Source organism: Vidua macroura, chromosome 5, assembly GCF_024509145.1.
Source record: "Vidua macroura isolate BioBank_ID:100142 chromosome 5, ASM2450914v1, whole genome shotgun sequence".
Taxonomy (NCBI): Eukaryota; Metazoa; Chordata; class Aves; order Passeriformes; family Viduidae; genus Vidua; species Vidua macroura.
The window spans coordinates 28,272,966-28,287,099 of NC_071575.1; the positions used below are offsets into that span (position 1 = coordinate 28,272,966).

At 41.5% G+C, this 14,134-nt stretch overlaps 1 protein-coding gene across 2 annotated transcripts; it reads left to right on the forward strand.

Annotated features, from left to right (window-relative positions):
• Positions 1-8,382: 8,382 nt before the first annotated feature.
• Positions 8,383-12,946, forward strand: MRPS33 (mitochondrial ribosomal protein S33). 2 transcript variants are annotated; one of them, XM_053978364.1, is made up of 3 exons: positions 8,383-8,460; positions 10,739-10,994; positions 12,607-12,946. In XM_053978364.1, the coding sequence occupies exons 2-3, from the start codon at positions 10,780-10,782 to the stop codon at positions 12,710-12,712; spliced, it is 321 nt and encodes a 106-aa protein (XP_053834339.1). In that variant the 5' UTR covers positions 8,383-8,460; positions 10,739-10,779; the 3' UTR covers positions 12,713-12,946. The 2 variants fall into 2 exon arrangements, with proteins under 2 accessions (XP_053834339.1, XP_053834338.1); XM_053978363.1 differs by lacking the exon at positions 8,383-8,460 and adding an exon at positions 8,812-9,118.
• The last annotated feature ends 1,188 nt before the right edge of the window (positions 12,947-14,134 follow it).

A 14,134-nucleotide genomic window follows, 5' to 3' on the forward strand; every position in this document is an offset into this window, starting at 1 on the left:
GTATCATCAAAAGAATAGATTTGGTTTTGGAGAAAGCAAAATGAATTGCTGGGCCAAAGGCAGGAGGACAGGTAGGTGAGAAGTCCTATATCATATTTTTCAATAAAGCAGAGGGAATGGCTGACACTAAAGGGCCTCACACAGAGACCAGTAAAAGATTGTGCACAGATAAAAAGAACCCCAGTATAATGTTGCTTTTCCAAAGACAAAATAAAACAAAAGGCTGTTGGGTTTTCACTAAAATTGCTTCTCCCATTAAAACTTTTCATTATTTATCTGTCAACTGTCAAAACCACATCACTCTTGACAACCTAAGGCTGCACTGTGGACATGGCTATGTATGATAATCACTGCTCCTTGTGAGAACATCTCCAGGAATGCTTTCAAGCTCAGGCAAAACAAGGATGAACTATTTTAAACAAAACTTTTCCCCACACTTTTCCCCACACTGCCCAGTGTGGACATCATGCTTGGAAAATGTCAGCCCAAGCACTTGAAGTTTAGCAGAGCTATAAGGTGCTGAAAACAAGGCCAGGTAGGCAAACTCAGCCTACTGAAAACATTATCCCCGAACCCCTGCACCACCTCCACACAGCCCAAGTGTCCGTGGGCACTGTCCTAAACTGCAGCAGGACTACGGAGATACTGCTTCACCTCTGAAGGCATTGCCAACAGCTTTAGTGGTTTCAGCCAGGTGGTAGGATCTAAATGTAGATCATGCCATGTTTAACATGTTGAGTTCTAAAGTAAAACACTCAGAAAAGCCATTCAGGTCTCTTGAGTCCTGGGTAGACACTCAAGTGCTTCCAATAACAGAGGAGAAACAAGAAGGTTTAAAGAACAAGAAAAGGCCTAAGCTGCACAGGTTTAAGCCTCTATTGAAAGAGAAATTTCTGCTGGGAGACAACTCAGCTAAAGCAAAAGGGCAATATTTAGCCCTCAAGGCTCTTTCAAATTCATCTCCCTACAACAGAAAACAGATCTTAGCCCCAGCTCTGACAAGCAGAGATTCAGCTCCAATTTGCCGCTCTCTGAGATCACAGCAGTCACTCTGTGTCCTGCTTACTGTCTTGCCAGCTTGGAAGTCAACATCTTCATAGTCTACAGCTTCTTCTCCTCTGAGCTGGACAGGCTTCCACATGAACAGACCTGTTTCCCTAAAAGCCTCACTATGAGGACTGCTGCTTCATTCAAGCCCATCTCTGCTTCCCCCTGTTTGCCTTTTGGATACATCAAGCCCAGCCTCCTACCCAAAATCCTGCTACAGGAAAAACCCATTGCCTGCTGCAGAGAGGAAGGTGACATTGCTCTGAATGCAGGAGTTGGACAGCAAAGTCACTTGCTGCCTAAAGTCAGCTACAAAAGGAAGATGACTCTCAACATCATCACCATTGGGCTCAGCTGAAAACAGGAGATATCACTTCATTAAAATTCATAGATCTTGTGACTCTTATAGAAATAGCAAGAAGAATCCAGGATGGCAGAGATGAGATATTAGGGCCAAAGAGTACTGACTGAGAGCAAAAGCTCAGACCTCTGTCTGCCAAAAATAAGCATATTTGGCAAGAAGTGGCTTTTATTCTTAAAGTTACATCTAACACATTGATCTTCAATATATTAAAGCCTGATTAATTATGTTTTTTCTGCACTGCATCAATATGTATTCATATAGGCAGCCTAATGTAAAGGTGCATCTGCAGTACTGTTAGGTTGCTTGACATGGTAAGTCACACTGTACAACCTTCCCTAAACTTCTGTCAGATTTCAGAATGCATTGTTCATTCCCAGAGAGATTTTTGGACATGGTTTCTACCAGCAGTGTTTTCTGACCTAATGCAGTGAAAGCCAGTGCCACAGCCTTTGTAGATGGATAACATGGTATTTCATAGTGAGTGTATCACATCTGTGATTGGCTCTCAACTATTAATTAAATTCATTGCTTCTTTTAGTCACAAAAGAAGAACAATGTTTAATTAAAAATCAGAATCCATAGATCATAAGAAGACATCACAGAAGCAACTGGAGAGAAAACCAGTAAGCAAAACAAAAACCAGCACCTGCTTGGAAAAGTTGTATTCTCTAAAAGCACTCCTTCATTTTGGAACAAGACTCAGAAGCAAGACTTCAGTCTTCATCTATTCTATTTGACTGTGAAGTCCCAGCAGAGTAGATTCATTTAAATAATTTTTTAAAAGGTGTATAAAAATATATTGTGTGCTGCTGTAAAAGCAGCTGACATCTAGGATGATAAACTCTCTATTTTGACACAAGCATACTGCCATCTTCAATAGTTTTGCTTTTACTTCTCTTCATTTATTATCACCTAGTATATTTGCATCAAAATAAAGTAGTCGGTTCTTCAGAGTTCATCTATTTGTGCAGTTTGTTTCCCTACCTCATGCTTCAGAACTGTGATATCACAATTACACCTTGTATTCTGAAGTTGTTCCAGGGAGAACTGCTGGGCCATGAAAGACAGGCATTTATACCCCTTTGCTGCAATGGCCTCCAGTAAGTACCCACCAAACAAGAAACCATGGGGAATACCAAGCTTCAGTCACCATACTCTGATTGTTCATGATAAAGAAACTGGCCTGCAAGAAGTTAGTTGTTTCCAGAGAAATAATGTTTCCAGGACTAAGAAACAAAATTTCCTAATGACAAAAGGAAAAAAAAAAACAAAACAAAACAAAACAAAACAAAAAAAAAAAAAAAAAAAAAAAAAAAAAACCACCAAAAAAACACTGAAATTTACGACTCACAGAAATAAAATCCGAAGAAGGAATTTTTCTCAGGAAAAAGGGAACTAACATCCAGAAAGCATGTGTAGGAGCATGGCTTACTCAGCCTGGGTACTGGCAAGGTCAGAGAGAAAGAACTGAACCAAAAAAGGCCTCTACAGAATGCTTCTTACAGGCTGAAGCAACTGAGGCTGAGAAGTGCATGTAGGATTGATTATGATTCTCTAGACAGGAAAATTCTAAACCAGCTCTGGTTACATAACTAACAGCAGCCTCATGTCACCTACCAGGACTGCAGCAAAGAACTCCAAACTAAAACCAAAACTATTATCTGTTTCCATAATTCTGCCTTCAAAAGGCTCTCTGGGGGAGAAAGGTTGATCAATGATGTTTAGGTCTACAAAGAGCACTGCTGAAATGACTGGATACCTGGGAGTCCAGCCAGATCTTGGAAAAATCTGCTGGCTTAGAAATCAAGGCAGCCAGAGTGGCTATCCAGAGTGCTCCCAAAGACCTAACAATGTATCCTGTGATCAGCACTGATCAAGATATCCTAAGACAAGAAGGGACCTAAAGCAGGAAAATATTAAGATAAATCTGTATTGAAATGTACCATAGAGGTCAATAGAGGTCAACAAAATCAAAGTCTGCTGAAACTCAGGGCAACCACCAGCTCACAAACCCAAGAGGTCTAGATCCAAGACAGTATCTCGAAGAGTTCAGCTTGAAGAGACAGAAATGTGAACTCAAACAGACCCAACTAATCTCCTTGGATTTTATGTTTAAGAGATTGATTTATTCCTGAAAATTCTATTGCTGGAACATTTTTATGCACTCTGTTTTCACACTTGGTCAAACAGAATAAAAGACTAACAGTTTTGTGACCCCATTTGAAAGCCTTGGTGGATGTCCTTTCAGATGAGTGTTGCAAGGAATGATGGAAGAGAAACTACAAGAGGTTTTATCAGCAGTGATCCAGATGTCTCCATTATTTCTTCTCTTTTGCTGATTCTGTCATTTTAATATTTGTCCTTTTTTTTCCTCCCCTCTGCAATCCTCTGTTCCAGCCAAAAAAGATGTTTCTTCATTACTGCTGCCTTTAAAACTTTTACGTGCATGTTATTAGTAAAGTAGCAACAACACTTCTGTAGTATGTTTTCCACAAGGGGAAGCTGAAACATTTTCTAAGAACCAATTAATCTTCACAACCCATTTCTGAAGCAGACATTATTTTTCCCAGTTTACAGAGGGATGAAATGGCAGATAGGTTAATTAACTTGCTCAAGGTCATCCAGTGAGTTAGCAATCAAGCTGCAAAAAAACCCCAAGATTCAACAATTCCCATTCCCAAACCCTTCACCTAACCACTAAGAAATATCCCTTCTCTTCAGGCTTAAGCACTTCATTGAAATCTATCACTGACCATTTATTATGATATATTGTTGAACTCCAAATTAGTCAGTCTAAATGACAAACACGGAAGTGTGTAGAGCTCCACAGCATCCTTTGCGTGTTCAGCCCTGTGCAGCGCCACTATGCTGGAAAGCTCATCTCCCATTAAAAATGGATGTGTTACAGCTCCCCTGCAGAACTGCCAATATCATTCCAGGCATCGCTCCGAGGGCGCTGCACAAGAGACACATGGCATTGGCTCACTTTCCCCAGGAGGAGGGAAGGCTGCCTCGACAGCCTGGTTGTTGGGGAAAGCAATAAACTCAAAATGCCAAGTGGCTTTGAAAAATAATTTCTGTTTTCCTCTTGTGCTGCATCTCCCTCCCAAGTGTTCCCAGTGTTAGATAGCCTGAGTGGCAGTACTTAATAGTGACATCTTTGTGGATTCCACTCCGGCATTAGTTTGATGAGTTACTTTAAAGTCAAAATATCCTTCAAATGCCCACCCAAATTCTGTCAGTCTCTTAACACTATACATTCTCTCCAGAGGGATTTGCAATTTAGATGTCTCTGTGTCTCAGCACGAATTGCTGTGCAACAAAATACAGTTGAAGTTTGCCAATTAATCATGAACACATAATGAATAACAAATGATTTTTAAACATGCATGTAGCCAACGCAGTTCTACCAAATGCTCAGAGGGTCTTTCTACTTATTCAGATGATTTTGTTCCCTTATGTCAGTATTTATAACAAGAAAATGTTAGAGATCATGTTACAGCACAATAGTTTTAAGCATAAGACTTAGGAGTGAAGTTGATCACTTTGTCATACAGGTACTGCTCAAATGCCTCATTTCCAAGATCAAAGGATACAAGTTCAGACTCTGCTTTCCTCTAAATGTCAATAAACAAGCACCAATGAGCAAACTGTCACCATGATCTTTTTTTCTTCTGGATATACCTTTGCCTTCTCAGGACAAACAATGGATCAAGTGTTGCATTTTGTCAAAATTTTGCCTTAAAGCTGTCATTCAGTTATAAATAAAATACATATACAGCCAGTCTCTGCTGCATCCTTCCATTCCCTTAGCATGCAAAGTCTCATTTGGACTCTGAAGACCTCGGGGTGGGGATGTTGAGTTTACACTCCCTGACAGAATATAGGGAGACACAGTGTCCCAGATGAGGTGAGCAGGACTTTTTAGGTCCATGGATTGCAAACCAGATCATTCTCTGTCTGTGCAAATTTGCAGATGTGTTGAGTTGTTTTGTTGACTGATGTGACCCTGATTTTCCATCCTGAGTGTCCGTACACTGCCTTACTGGCACGCTAACCCTGGCTGGGTGCTCTGCAAGCAATTCTCCTCATAACCACAGCAACAACAGTGCTACAGTGACATAAATAGGCCCTTGTAAGTGCACATTTTTACTTTGATTTAATAATAATAATGGTAATGGCTGACAGGAGAAACAGCTGAGGAAAAAGGCAGAAAAATTTAACTAATGCAGACCTTTTCATATTTGTGCTTCCACCATACCAAAAAGGCCATGCTGGAGCCTGCAAGTATAGGTAGCAACAACACTTTGAGGGGAAGAGGAAGATATTTTCCAGTGGTCTATATGCCAGTTTCAGAATGTGGGTAACATGGAAGTAAAATATCTTCATTGATGAGGAGGAATGAGATTGAACTGATGTAACTACTGAATCAGGCAGGATGATTTACCAAAATTGATGAAAATACTTTGTCCCAATCCTTTAACATAAATAAAGAAATTTGAAGATTGAGAAGGTAAGAGTGCATATGAAACCACCATCATTATTTTATAGATGCAGAGACAGTAATTTGTTCCAACTAACCCTTTTGAGGAGGGTTGGAATGAAGTGGGGCTGGCTGCAGAGAATCAGGCTGTTTATTCCTCCAATGTACCAGAAATGTGCTCAGTTTGAAGCTGTGTTAGGTAAAAGCCTCATTACATTTTCCAAAAACTTCTTTTCTGTGAGAGATGTTAATCCAGTCTGCATGGAAGAAGTATTTTTGAACTCATAATGTTTAAACAACTTAATCACAGAACAAAAAGGGGGTGTTTGTTTAGGAGCCAGCAATCATAATTTGATTATAGCAAGGACAGTTGTTATAAGAAGGACAAAGGACAGTCCCAGTCAGGGAAATTGTCTCTCTTTCTTCCCCCCACCCCCCACTCCCTCTCTCACACACAGACTTCAGAGAGACCTTCTCCATCAAGATGTGAGAAATGACGAGAAAATTGCGATTCAAAAATAGAGATAGATATGTAAATGAGAATACTTATGATCTTACTCCATAAAGTCATGATTGCTTAATTAACAAAATGGCCAATTTTGGCTGAAGGACAACTTTGTCTCAGCAGCAGAGTGAAGGAAGCACACAGAAGTTAAAAGCATGGTATAGAACAACATAGAAAGGAAAAAATGTTCTGTTAATACCAAAAATGAAGACTACAGGAAAAAGCACAAATGGTGTGACTACAGACAGTAAAATGAGGGGTGCAATAATGCTGATGTGTATGTCTAGAGATGGTAAAATAGCACAGAAGTGGCAGAAATGCTAAAAACGTCTATTTCCTCCTTAGAAATATTAAGGAAGAAACACTTTTCTTATCTTGCAGAAAAAAAAAATAAATAAAAAAGAAGCACTTTTCCATCCATTAGTCAGTAATGAAAATGGTAGGCAAGATCTACTAGAGAAAACATTTTAAAATTAGGGTATCTACAGAACTTTTATATGACAGTGTTTGAATAACTGGCTAAAGAAAGTCCATTAATGTTAATTCTTAATAATCACAGACTCATACAAAGGCTTGGGTCAGAGAGGAACTTAAATATCATCTAGTTCCAACTGCTCCCTGCCATGGACTGGGACACCTTCCACTAGATCAGGAATAGAAAGGGAATTAGACGATCATGCCAATATTCAAAAGGATAAGAAAGGAGAGTGGGTTGCACAGGCCATGAGGCTGCTCTGCCTGTGACAAGCATGGAAAAGGTGACAGAAAATTAATTAAGGAAGGATGACAGAATAACAATTTGTTCAATGCTTGGCAGAATCTGCTCTTCTAGAAAACAGAGCGAGCCAGACAAACCCAATTTGCTCCTTCGATGGCATTACACATTTGGCATATAAATGCAATCACATAATTGTCATTTACTCAGATGTTTGCACAGAGTCTGATTTAGCACCTCCTGGCACTGATTAAAAATTAGCATAAATCAAGCACTGGGAAAGCTCATCTCTAGTGGGATTGTCAGAGGCCAGAGGGGTGCCAGGGGAAGCGTAGCAGGGTCAGGTGCCCATCCTCACACCTCAGGGGCTCCCCTGGGAAGATACCCCACTCCAGGTTTGGGGCACAAAGGAGAGTGATCAGCTCACCACCTTCACCAGTAGCGAGACCAAGAGGACACTTGTGCTGAAAGACTGAGATTGCGCAGGTAAATTTGCCAAGGGAGATATATTTATGCAGCTGAATAACCTTCTTCAAAAACAAGCAGCAGGACGGAAGAAAAAGTTATGAGAGTAGGGACTGGCAAGGAGCACAGGAGATGTACACCCTGAATTTGGAGTAGAGAAACAATATCTCAAAGTGGTTTGGAAGCACAGTGAATGACAAACATTTGTGGTTACCAAACTCTCCCTTTCATCTCTTTTCAGTAAAACTAGATTTTGACATTTGTCCAAGTTTGCAGCCTGGTCAAGGCCATGAGTGACAACCCGACTTTCAGCTCTTTATGTAAACTCACGCGTTCTCCCACGAGTAAAACCAGCTTGGTTTTATTAACCTGCACACACGTTCTTACGAAGCAAGGCTGCTGACTGGACGTGTCAGTGTGGACATCTCACACCACCTTCCTTTCCTGGCAAAACCAAAGAATAAGGCTCTATGTGGACTTGTCATCAGCTTTTAATGAGGATAACCGTTTTTTCTCATTGCATTATTAGATTTAAGCATATAACTTCACACCTGCTTACAGTAGGGAGGGAAACAAATTAAAGAAAGGGAGTCACAACGAAAACGTTTTGTTCTTGACGGAGGGGGGGGTGTGACCCTCTCGCGGTGTGATCCTTGTGGGTCACTTCCAGCTCAGGATATTCTGTGATTCCGTGGCTCCACGATCGGGGACAGCACCCGGCGATCCGCCACGGAGCGCAGCGAAGGAGTACAAACATCAGAGGGAGAGAGAGGAGGAGGAAGATCCCTCCCTTGCCCGCCCGTCCCGCCCCTCGCGTCACCCGTGCGCGCCACCTCCCTTCCGGCAGCGCCGCCGCTCCTCCGGCCGCGGCTCAGCGCGGGGTGAGCGGGGCCGAGCGGGGGTGCTGGGCTCCGGGGTGCCAGGCTCGGGGGTGCCAGGCGGGGCCGTGTCCCCGGGAGCCGCAGCCCTCGGGCGCGTCCCGGCGCTCCCGGCCCGCAGGGAAGCGGGGCCGGCCCGGCCTGAGGCGGAGCCGCTCCCGCCGTGGGTTGGGCTCTGCGGCGGCCTGGTCTTATCCCGTGCTCCTGGGAAATCCAGAAGTAACGCGGGGGAAAGAGCGTTCTCTGCGTGTTCTGACTGAGAAGGGAGCGGTCCGAAACAAGCGGGTGGATCGGGAATAAAAAATAAGCCAGCCCAGGGCGGGAGCACTTGGAGTTGGGTGGGAGCAGGGAGCCGGGAGCAGGTGAACGCTGGTTCTGGTTTAGGTGTGCTAACTCCTGGTAGGCCATGCTGAAGATGTCATTGCTGGAGGTGACAATACGAAAGTAGTCTTTCGTCTCACAGATGTAACATCTCACAGAATCACCCTAGAACAGGCTTTGGATAGCTCTGGGAGTCTGCAGCCTTTGCTTTGCTTCTCTCTCAAGCGTTCTTAGTCGGGCAAGGATTAATGGAAGTCCCCAGCCTCAGCTTGGGCTGTTAGAATTCCTTCAGCGAGTCAGAAGTGGAAATCAGGTTCCTCAGACCACAGGTTTACTAAAGGTATTTTCATTTTAAGGTTGCAGTAAGTAGAGATTAAGCAAGTTGTGTGTTTGAGTCTGGTGATAAAGAGACACTTTTGGAGTCCTGTGATGAAGAGTTTGGGGGACAACTTGTTGTTTTGTCTCAAATGTAGGAATTAGAACTGGCTGTTCTGAAAGAGATGATTTAGCGAAACTTAGTGATTATTTCCCCCTGTAATAGATGCTCACATTGAAGTACTGCCCTGCAATCATTTAAGAGCTTCTGTCTTCTCACACTAGGCCTACTGCCTTAGCTCGAGGTCTCTGATGCTTTGCCTTCCTTATTGTTACTTTCACCATTATTCTCTCTTCTCAAATTACTTATATTATTTCATGCTTGATTTTTTTTTCTGCTTCCTTTAGAGTGCTTTGCTAACAGGAGTAAGTCAAAGCATGTCCTCCAATGAGCAGATATATGTGCGTGAGGTTTTGAATACTTCAAATTTGTGTTATTAAACAGGCTCTGTGTGATCGTACTGGAGTGGACTTAGCACTGTCCTGATGATTACTCTTATCCATGATCTTTAATTTGTTATGCTCATATTCTGGAATCAGCTGTGCAATATTTTTTAAAACTTATGAATTTTAAACTTTAACCTCAGTGTCATGCTCTTGAAGGAACCTGCTTAATTTGTCTGAAGACTTATCACTCATTCAAAAAGGCAAAGTACAGACAAGATACTGCTTCAAATATAGGATTATGGGATTCCTATTCTTGTCTACTACAACCCATTCTGCAAAGAGAGAGTAAAGAAGACTTAAAATGGGGAGGGCTAGAAAAGCTGAGAGAACACTCTTCTCATGCTACTTCAGCAGGGTGGATGTTGTCTGGTGGCCTAATACGAATGGTTTTGTCTTTGGGGCTTTTTGTTGCAGAGGTTTTTAGGTGAGAGATGACTAAAAGAGAATGGGAAGCTGCTGATTGATTTTCTTGGGAAAAAGAATCTGGCATAGGAAAACTACTATTTTCCTCTCAAAAAGAATTGGTATCATGAGAGACTGAAAAGACAACGGAGAAAAAGCTGATGGAGATGATCAAGGGGAGGGATTTGAGATGGGAAACATCTGTGTGATTCATATAGAGAAACATGATTTGTTTGTAGCTCATTGTTACATGGATTATAACAATGTTTTAAATAGGATGAGAAACTTTCCTGAGGAAAAACTTCCAGGTCATTTTCTTTGTATGTTCAAGTGGTGCCTTACCTTGTGCTTGTGTAGCAGTCGGTGGTACCACACGGGTGCAATTTTTGGCAGAACTCACACTGCAATTGTTCCTGTGGCTGGAGTTTAAGGGTTGTCTTGAGCAAGCTGAGTGGGTTCTGCTAATAAACCATGCTAGCCATGGTAAGTCATGGTGCAGTGGACTTCTATAGTTGGTATTGCTGTCTGTAGGCTGGGAATTGTCCCTGAATTCATGTAGGTGTTCTTTATATGCAGGATTACATGCTCAAGTATTAGATTGATTTTATGCAAGGAATGTGTGATGTCAAATGAGTGATCAGTGTATGATACATTCCTTTGTTTGCCCTAATTCTAGGATAGCTTGTTCTACTCTGAGTTGGGTGAAGAGATGTGGCTCTTCTGTTTGCTTTTGCAGGAAGGTCCATCTGTCTGTGTGTGCCCGCTGCTCCTGGGGAGATGTCCAATGTTTCCAGCTACGCCCTCCGCATGGCCCGGCTGAGTGCCCAGATATTCGGCGACGTGGTCAGGCCCACAGACTCCAAATCCATGAAGGTGGTGAAGCTGTTCAGCGAGCAGCCCCTGGCCAAGCGGGAGGAGGTCTACAACTGGTACCCCCCTCACAACACCTACTACGCCCTCATGAAGAAACTCCGCTACTTCGGGCTCTACAGGTGCTTCCTGTGCTTGGAGGGTGGGAGCAGGACTGGAGTCTTGTTGCAGTTATTTTCCTCAAGGGAAATGTTTAGTTCTGAATATGGTGCATATGGAAATAGGCACTTGATTGTTGGCACAGAGGGCAAGGAGAGCAAAAAGTGACTGCTGTCTAATTTTTATCATAATTGGAACCTTTTGTGAGAAAGACTTGAGGTTTAGTTGTGGGCAGGCAGTTACCTAAGAAATAGTTCCTGCTTTTGCTTTGTGGGGAAGAGAAGAAAGCTTTCTGATAGACAAGAGATGGGTCCGTAGTTCTAAATATGGCAAATGAATGTGCTACAAAGAGGTGATGTTAACACCAGATTTACCATATATTTCTGTCATTCAACAGCCAATAAGTGAAATTTAGAAGAGACAAAGTCTCTGTTAGGCCAGAGGGCTTTTTTATTCTTCAAAATAAATTAAATTAAATTCAAATGTGATTTAAATAATCTTGTTAATTCCAGCTTCATCTAAACCAGTTGTCTAATTTCTAAATTAACTCCCACAGTCTGTATGAGGGAGAATTGTACTGCTGAAGAAAATCAGCAGGAGTCAAATGCAGTTCTTTCACTTCAATTAAGTAGCACTAAAAAAATCTTTAAAAGTGAGGCTGCAAACCCTGTATAGTCAAAACAGATTACTTGTCACTGGTATGACAATAGTAACCATCAAGGATTGCATCCAGGATGATCTTGATTTAGGTGGGTGTGCCAACACTTTCTAGACTGGCTGTTTACACAGAAAGCCTCAATGTGATGCTAATGTTCTTTACTCTTCTCCTTCCCTTATTAAGTTCCTTCTCTAGCTGTATACAGAGTTGGTAGAAGAAAAAAAATGTGTAATGAAGAATCATAGACTAATGGGGCCAGTAATAAATCACAAGCTTTTTGTTTCTATTTAGAGAAGTTGTGTTTAAAAAAAGCAATGCAGCAATCTTAGGCCATATAGGATGCAGTCATAACTACTGAAACTGACTTTGCACTAAAAAATACAGGGACAGATTAATAGAACTTATTAGAAAGTGATTGAGGATTAATTATCCCTGCCAGCCCCTTCATCCTCCTTCCTATTTTACTCTCTTATTAAGATTCTCCCAGTACTGATGCCGTCTTCATAACTCATTCCTGAAGTCACCTGAGAGCAGTGCCGTGTGCTGTAATTACTGCTCAGTATGGCCCTGTTTCCCTAGGAGCTAATGACCTGAACACAGGAGCACAATGTGCTCTGGCTGCGCTGCTGAGCTGGATAACAAGAGGGAAAATCTTATTCTTGTGTCCTGCTGATTTTTGCATTTTACTGCTCATTTAAACAAAGGGGATCAAAAAATGAAACTGAAATAATACATATATGCACACACCCTTTGTTGCTGAAAAGGACAGCCCTGTTAATTCTGAAAGTATCAGGGGAAATTATTCAGTGATACTACCAGCAATAACATGGAATACATTGCAATCAAGCTTCAGTATGGCTTCATGGATGAAAAATATTTGTTTTTTGTTTTTTATCATTAGCATATAGTTCAAAGAACCATTGGTATCTCTGCATCGAAAGAAAAAGAATAAACTTTATTCCTTCTTCCCCACCTAGGGATGAGCATCAGGACTTCAAGGAGGAGATGAGGCGACTGAAAAAGCTCCGTGGAAAGGAAAAACCAAAGAAGGGGGAAGGAAAGAGAGCTCTCAAGAAGAAATAGTGCTGCTTGAACAGTGTAACTGACTGCTCTGGAAATGCTGGGGAATGGCTGGAGAAGGCTTGGCATGTGAGCTGTGTGTGGGGCACAAGAAACACTCTGTGAAATTGTGGACTCCCCCTTAGGAATGCACTTGGGTCTTTGAAGTTTTACTGGTTTTGAATTTCTATACTTCAAATATACTGTATATTGCAGCACAGTAATAAAAAAAAGAAGTGCTCAGTGTTTTTCTTGAAACCACCTGTAGCTGTTTCAGTTTTTCTTGATCTAGAAATTGTTTGCTTTTCATTGTCTGTTTCACTTTCTTGATATCAACACTTTTGTATGTGGCCACAAAAAACCAAGGATTCCTGCTTCTGCAGCTACTTGTCAATCTTACCTGTTATAATTAGTTTCATTTCAGGTAGCTCTAGTGCTATTTTTTTCGTGTTTTTTTAAGTTTTTAAATTTTTTAAGTTGCTGTTACACTCTGTTGTTCTGTGCTCTTCACTGGACAATACTTCCCAGACCACTGCCTGCCCACAGCACTCACTGTACCCTAAACTTTTAGATACTACAACAGAAGAGGCTGAAATATTAAGTAACTAAATCCATATAATAATGGAATTATTATATGCAATAATTAAATTTTAATTTTTTTTGCAGTAAACTTATTCTGATTGCCTGGAAGACATGTATGAAACACTGCCTAAGATGATGAACATTTTTATTCATTCAGTAGGGGTTTTATCACTGGACTCCTTTGGTTGTTAATATTAATCATTGGTGGATCTACATAAATTTGTAACAGCTCAACAACTCTACCTCACCAAGATTATTAATTGAAGAAGTGCTGATTGTGTTAAAATGTGTTTCTGGTGAGGTGCATAGTTCTTGTTCAGTGTCCTTACTTCATGTTACCTGCTTTTCTAAGCTCTAAGAGAAGCTGATTTTAGGAAATCTGCAGTGTTGTGGGAGAAGCACTTGAGTTCTTACCATAGTCAAACAAATGCTGTAGAAGTTAATATTTTATATGCACTGCTCTGTATGGCAGTGGTAATCTTCTCTCTTATTGTAATTTAAAATCCTTTTAATAACTTAGAACATTTGCTCAACTGTAATGCGCTTAATACATTTTTCTGTTCCATGTGTTGTCTGTGGGTTGGGACCTGTCTGGTACTGAAGTACCTGGAGCCTGTGATGGGCCCTGCAAGAAGTTTGTGGTTCCTGGGACATGTGCATACAGCTGAGGGGAAGGGTCTGGTTCCCCTGAATTCACCTTTAGGAAGAAGGGCAGCATGGATTCACATACTGGGCAGGAAAGAGAATTATGCAAGTAGGAAGGTTGCTGCTGCCTGACACACTCTGGCTAGGAGTGTGAGGGGTGAAGTTGTTACATTGCTTGTTTTGGTGAAGAGAAAGACCCATTCTGAATCTCTTCAGCAG

Excerpts from the sequence above, each read along its gene's own strand:
- MRPS33 (XM_053978364.1), top strand. The coding sequence starts at position 10,780 with ATGTCCAATGTTTCCAGCTACGCCCTCCGCATGGCCCGGCTGAGTGCC. Across the intron at positions 10,995-12,606 it reads CGCTACTTCGGGCTCTACAG|GGATGAGCATCAGGACTTCA; the intron begins GTGCTTCCTGTG and ends TTCCCCACCTAG.